Here is a 7,129-nt window from a genome sequence, read left to right on the forward strand (position 1 = left end):
TGTCGTCCTGAAGTCCTGAAGTTCTTGAGAAAAAATCAGAGTTCATGGGAATAATACTGCAGAACTGATAAGCTCTACATTTCCTAAAAAAAGGCTGATAAGCTCTACATAATATTGCAGCTGCTAATCAGAGTTGAACAGCAGAGATCTTCAGAGTATATTATGTAGCTGAATAACCTGCTAATCAGAGTTGAACAGCAGAGATCATCCTGTGTGTCTGAATAACCTGGTATATCAGACACACATGATCATTTCCGCGTGTAAATAAAGAGACAATAGTTTTGCAGGTTATTCAGTTGGTATTTATTGGGATAAGAGATGGTAAAAATGCCCCAGAACATGTACCAGCCCCATCCCCTCCCAAGCATGCATCTATATGGTACTTCGTTCGTAAGCATTTAGATCACTACTTTGATGTAAACGCTTTTATATTTCTTTACAAAGGGAGTATATCACATATTCATTCGAAACAAATTTGGGAAAGCAGGAACATTGGCGTAGTAAAGGATCCTTGCTGATTGACGCAACAAGCACCGGTTGGGTGGAAAGCAGGGTTGTGAGCTCTGCAAACGCTGCGTCAGCTTCATCAGTTCACTCGAACTTATCAGATTTCTTCATCAATCGGTAAAGAGGTAAGGCCTTTTCACCGAGACGAGAAATGAATCGATTCAAGGCGGCCAAACAATCAGTAAGCTTTTGAACGTCATGCACACGCACAGGACATTTCATTCGTAGGATGGTGTCGACTTTCTCTGGGTTTGCGTCGATCCCCCGTTCGAAAACGAGGAAACCGAGCAATTTTTCACCCGGGACTCCAAACGTGCACTTCGACGGATTAAGTTTGATGTCATACCTTCTCAGGTTGGCAAAGGTTTCTGCGAGGTCGGTCAGCAGGTCGGAACCTTTACGCGACTTGACCACAATGTCATCAATATATGCTTTCACATTTCAATTGATTTGAGTGAACAGGCACTTCTGAATCATCCTCATGAATGTGGCACCGGCATTTTTGAGACCAAATGGCATGGTGACATAGCAAAAGCACTCGAATGGGGTGATGAAAGCTGTTTTTATTTCATCGGGACCATACAGTCAGATCTGATGATACCCGAAATATGCATCTAGAAAAGACAATCGCTCACATCCCACAGTCAAGTCAACAATCTGATCGATGCGGGGGAGAGGAAAATGATCTTTCAGGCAGGCCCGATTGATATGCTTGAAATCAATGCACATACGAAGTGAATCGTCCTTCTTAGGAACCATGACCACATCGACAAGCCACTCGGAGTGGTAGATCTCTCGGATGAACTCTGCTGCTAGGAGCCGAGCCATTTCTTCGCCAATTGCTTTTCTCTTCTGCGTTAGGTGGATTCTATGTAATGAGTTACTTTCTTAACGGGTTCAGACCCATTTTAGTTTTGGGCTGTAGGCAGAAGACAGAAACAAAATCAGAAGACATAAACAAATTCAAAACTCTTTTATTTGGCCCCTGGCCTGTTGGGCTTTTACACTGACTCAATTGGGTCAGTCAGTTTATTCTGTATTATTCTGTACTCTCTGGTTTTGCCAATCGACTGACCCATTTCTAAAATCAGTCGATTGACAGTTAGCCGCTTCTATATATAATAAGACAACTAATTTAGTATGAATGTATTACTATGATCATAGCCGGGAAACTTCACCGTCCCTTCCAAAACTTAACGACAAGCTTTGCTTGGGTCAGTAGACTGATTATTAAAGGAGCTGCCTTTCACTGGAGGCAGTAAAAATGCTAGACTCACGGACTATTTTTATTTTGTTGAAGTTGTGTCGAATATTGTGTACAAGGTAGGTTACAATTGGACTTGTAGTTGTATTGTGTTTACATGGTATGGAGTCGTGTCCAAGTAGGACACTTGTATCCTAGCCCTCTCTTATATAGCGGGGGTAGACACACGATGTAACCTATGCCAACATAATAGCACAGGCACGCAAGGGGGAGCCGGCGGCGTGTGCCGACGCCCGGGTGGCCGGTGTGCGGTATTGTGACGGTGTCACGGGGAGGAGCGCCCGTAGTCAAGCCCCGGGGATGTAGCCATATCGGTGGACCTCATTAACAAATCTCGGTGTCGTGTTCGTGTGATTGCTTGGTTTTCGGATGATCGACAATATACCTCGGATTTATTCTAACAAGTGGTATCATGAGCAAAGTTCGATTTAAGGCTGCGTGTTGATTCAGATAAGGGCCGTTGAGTTAGTCGTGGAGATGACATGTGGAAGAATCAGTCTTTGTGGCCGAAGCTTACGCTCGGATGAGAAGCAAGTTTTTCCGTGGAAGTCGTCTTGTACCGCGGTTGAGATCTCGGCGAAGATCGGAGGCAATCGAGCGACTGGATCGTGTACAGCAAGGGCATAGCGTGTTCGAGACCGTGTCGGCGAGATCGAGCAATCGATGGACTGACGGCGGCGCACGTGGAATCTACCAAAGCAGCGTGTGTTGGTGAGCGGCCAACTGCATCGCGTGGCGTGGCCCAAGGGCTAGGAGTGGGGGCGTGCTGGATGCGGGCACGTACCAGCCAGGTGCTGGATGGGCAAGTGACCAAGGTGTAGAAGTTGCTGACCCAAGGCAGAACACACGGGTTACAGTGCGATCGGTGTAACGTATACGTGATTTGTTTGGAAACAAAAGGAGACCGAGTCCGCGGTAGATGTGCAACGTAAGGCAGCCAAATCAGATCCAAAGGAAATCCATCAGGAGGACAAAGCAAGCTATCATTGGGATTGAGTCAGGAGCTACACCACGGTTAGTCGTACAAAGAATCTGGCGCCAGCGAATACCAGGTTTGAGGTGGAGAAGTTTGACAGAACTGAAAACCTTGGGTTATGACAGACAGCGGTGAAAATTTGCTGACACATCAAGGATGCTTGAAGGCGTTGCGGGATGTCAACCAGTTAAGATGGATGATGAGGGCTGCGTGGAGTTGTAGATGGTTGCAGTCAGAAAAGTCGGCTCGGGTCAGACACATAGGGCAGTTGGCCTGGACAGTCTGACGGATCGATGCAAGTCGGTTGGTACAGAAGACGGTGCGGAATCGGTGACGGCGACATAGGAGCGTGATGCTGATGGTGACCGACTTCTGGGCGTGGAAACACGTGGCGCAGGCCCGAGGCTTGTGTGGCTTCGACAAGACTATGACGCGGGGTTGATTTAAGGTGATGTACACACGAAGCTTGAAGTCGACGGGGCGTGAGGGTGGACTGATCATCTACCATGGAGTCATGTTGAAGGTGGAGCTGGATTGAGGGGCTACGGTGTAAGGACCAGAGAATCGAAGCCTATTCAGCGGGAAAAAGCGAGTGACACGTAGTTCGGACTGGAGCCCAATGGTTTGATGGAAGCGTGAAACTCGTCATCGGTCGGTGTTGATCGGTGGTACTCTGTAGTGGGGTTTGAGTGGCGTGGGTTCCCGGCCCTTGAGACTCGATCGGGACAGTAGAGGCTCGACGCGGTAATAGCGGCGAGGCATGCGGTACGCACGGGCATGAAGACGGGCCAGGGCTCTGGTGGTCATACATGTGGTGAGACAACTGCGAATTTGACTCGGGATGACTACAAGCAATGGTGAAATTTCTTCAAGTTTCAGACAGGCAGTGAAGAAAGGAGCGGTGATGTTGAGTTCAGGTAACTCTTATGTGTGACACCCAATATGTAAGTTGTTCACTTTCACGCAGGTCATTGATCAGTGTGTGATGGCGATGGACTGACACTCTGGAAGTTGGGAGTGCAAACTAGAGTAATGTGGAACTTGATTTTGCTCGAGTGTTGACTGTGGTCAAGAAAAGAAGGGACTACAAGTTGCAGGTGGAGTCATATGGAGTCTTTGGAGTAGCAGCGGTGCTCATGGGATAAGCTCAAGTCCAATGTACATGAAAGTTTGATGCATTGACGAACTCAAGGTGGTGGAGAATATTCGCCAAGGTGGAGTTTGTTGGAGTTGTGTCGAATATTGTGTACAAGGTAGGTTACAGTTGGACTTGTAGTTGTATTGTGTTTACAAAGTATGGAGTCGTGTCCAAGTAGGACACTTGTATCCTAGGCCTCTCTTATATAGCGGGGGTAGACACACGATGTAATCTATGCCAACATAATAGCACAGGCACGCAAGGGGGAGCCGACGGCGTGTGCCGGCGCCCGGGTGGCCGGTGTGCGATATTGTGACGGTGTCACGGGGAGGAGCGCCCGTAGTCAAGCCCCGAGGATGTAGCCATATCGGTGAACCTCGTTAACAAATCTCGGTGTCGTGCTCGTGTGATTGCTTGGTTTTCGGATGATCGACAGTATGCCTCGGATTTATTCTAACATACTTAACCAATGAACTTCTCTTCCCCTCTCACTAATTCACCCCCTGATTTTCAGGGGTGCCCGCGCGTTCCCTAATGCCCAATTAGCAAAACCCGCGTCAGTCTAGCCCTGTAAAACGCCTATGAAGTGCCCGTGTATGTAGCATTGCTCAGAGGCAGTCGCGCGCTGAGACCCGAACACCATGGAGAAGAAGCAAGAAAGGAAGGGCAACGACAGCGGAAGTGGATCGATCCAGCAGATCCCGGAGGAGTGCCTGGCCAAGGCCATCGGGCTGACATCGCCCGCGGACGCCTGCCGGGCCGGGGCGGTGTCGGCCGCCTTCCGGTCGGCGGCGGACTCGGACGCCGCGTGGGAGGGCTTCCTGCCGCCGGACTGCGACGCGATCCTCGAGCGGGCCGTCCACCTCGTGGATTTCTCGTCCAAGAAGGAGCTCTTCCACGACCTCAGCGACGAGCATGTCCTCCTCGACGATGGCAAAAGGGTGAGAGTATATGATCTTGCCTTGCCTTGCCTTTACTTTCCTTGAGCTACCTACTAATCGGATCCTGCTGGTGATTATTATGCTTTTAACAACCGATTTTGTTGAGCGTGTGTGTTAGAGCTTTGGGCTCCACAGATCGAGTGGCGCCAAATGCTACATGCTGTCTGCGAACGTGCTGGAAATTGCTTGGGTTGGTGTGGATCTTTACTGGACAAAGAGGTCCGACCCAGATTCAAGGTATATTCCAGACCTACTCCCTCTCATGATCCAGTCTCTAGTTTTTTCTTGTATATTTTGACTACCCTGGGACGCTTTTATATAACAACAAAAATCATAGTATTACACATGTTCGACTCAAACACCTAACCATGCATACATCGAGTACAAGTAGACCTATATACCCACAAACACAAAAAAGCAGATCTATATACACATATTTGACACTAACTCTAACATAAAGAACGTCTTAATTTCATTGCTTACAAGATTATTAATTAATCTGCTTATTTATTTATTTGACAAATAATTTAGCAGGTTCTCCAAGGTGGCTGAGCTTGTGGCGGTGTGCTTGTTTCACATCCATGGCATCATCAGCACCAAGGAGCTCTCTCCTGGTACCCACTATGCGGCGTACCTTGTCTTCAAGCTCACCCACCATGCCTCCGGCCTTAACTCTCCATGCCAGCGATCGCGCGTCGACATAGGCGAGCAACTGGTGCGGAGCGCCCATAGGGTGTCTCTCCACCCCTGCAATCGTGCTTGTTCCGCTGGTAATGACCAAATGTCGATGATGAATGGTGGCACAAAGTTGCACGAGCACGAGGATGAAGAAGGAGGCGGTGCCATCAGGTACCCATGCCCACGGACCGATGGCTGGTTGGAGCTGGAGATGGGCGACTTCCACACATCCACAAGCGTTGATGATGCAGATGTTTACATGGAGCTGCGGGAGTCCGAGGAGCCGCAATGGAAGAAGGGACTAATCATCGAAGGAATTGAAATAAGGCCCAAGAACTAATTGATATGATAATCCTCCGTAACAGCACTATCGTAGTTCATGTTTTATTTAAGATGTGTACCGCTAATAAATTGTTTTACAGTGACCTAATATCTGATAGTTCTGTACATATGCTAGCTGCAAATACACCTTTTTTGTGGGTTGTTACAAATACACTTGATGGTGCGTAACTAAATTATATGCTTCCTAGAGCCTGTTTGGTTCCTCTCCGCTCCTCTGACTCCGCTCCCGGAGCGGACCAGCCTACAACTCATTTTGACGGAGTGGCGAAAACCCAGCTCCGCGGAGCGGAGATTTACCGAACAGGGCCCTAGTATGCCAACTGGGTATCTTCAATATTTAAACTTTAGAGAGAGTCTAAATTAATAAACATGGGCCACAATATATCTTGTAAGAGATGTTAGTTGATTTAAATACAATGTTATTCTCTCCCCATTATTGTCACGCCAACCATGTTCCCTACATCTGCGTATTTAGGGCTGGTTTCCCAAAAACCGTTATTCCAAAATTGTAGGGCCACATTTCTTTGGTGCTTTTAAGTTTTACCCCACCTACCACGTGAAACATGTGGTAAGCAATTCAAAAAATTCAAAATTTTTTTTGCCCCACCTCTCATCTCGAGTCTTGCATGTAGCATTCCATGTTTCCTTAGATCTCTCACAGTGGGAGTGTCATAAGTGTATCAAGTGTTGCCATCTAAGCCCCCGCAAAAAAAGATAATATGATACTATAATTAAGGATGTGAGAGGAGGTTATAGTATAAAACCCCCGCATGTTTTACGAGCAGCTGTTGGAGATGCTGCAATGGGCAGCAAAAAAAATGTTTGTTGAATTAATATCGCAAGGCCATAATCAATGAAAAGGAAATGAACATCAGCAACATGCTCGTACCCTCTCATTTTTGGAACAACAGGGAGGGGCCAAAAAACTAGCATTATATTACTCCAAAGAAATACAACACTGTGCAATGGACTCAAAGAAAATGAAACTAAAACCAAGTCCTCCCATTTTGCACACAAGACCAGAAATTTCGTTATTCCTTCTTTTATATTCACTTCTGAAATTTCTAAGGACCTGTACTAATAAGTGACTTGTTTGTCCGCTGGTTCTAGTTGCTTAGCCGATCGGCATGTTGTCCGGAATCCTACGTCCATGGAGATCACCTCCCTTTCGCATGTCGTGGTCAAAAACGACGTAAGCGTGGTTTGCACTTCGTAATTTTCATTTGATGATGTATGTACGTGTTTGTAAATTCACTATTGTTCGTTCAATGGGACAATCTCGG

At 47.2% G+C, this 7,129-nt stretch overlaps 1 protein-coding gene across 1 annotated transcript; it reads left to right on the forward strand.

Moving 5' to 3' along the window:
• The first annotated feature begins 4,526 nt into the window (after positions 1-4,526).
• On the forward strand, positions 4,527-5,941 carry LOC119280490 (putative F-box protein PP2-B12). The gene is made up of 3 exons (XM_037561322.1): positions 4,527-4,826; positions 4,945-5,063; positions 5,361-5,941. The coding sequence occupies exons 1-3, from the start codon at positions 4,527-4,529 to the stop codon at positions 5,842-5,844; spliced, it is 903 nt and encodes a 300-aa protein (XP_037417219.1). The 3' UTR covers positions 5,845-5,941.
• Positions 5,942-7,129: the final 1,188 nt, after the last annotated feature.

This window comes from Triticum dicoccoides, chromosome 3B (assembly GCF_002162155.2).
Source record: "Triticum dicoccoides isolate Atlit2015 ecotype Zavitan chromosome 3B, WEW_v2.0, whole genome shotgun sequence".
Taxonomy (NCBI): domain Eukaryota; kingdom Viridiplantae; phylum Streptophyta; class Magnoliopsida; order Poales; family Poaceae; genus Triticum; species Triticum dicoccoides.

Coding starts and splice junctions, on each gene's coding strand:
- LOC119280490 (XM_037561322.1), top strand. CDS start 4,527: ATGGAGAAGAAGCAAGAAAGGAAGGGCAACGACAGCGGAAGTGGATCG. Junction 4,827..4,944: donor TCCTCGACGATGGCAAAAGG/GTGAGAGTATAT, acceptor CGTGTGTGTTAG/AGCTTTGGGCTCCACAGATC. Junction 5,064..5,360: donor AGGTCCGACCCAGATTCAAG/GTATATTCCAGA, acceptor ATAATTTAGCAG/GTTCTCCAAGGTGGCTGAGC.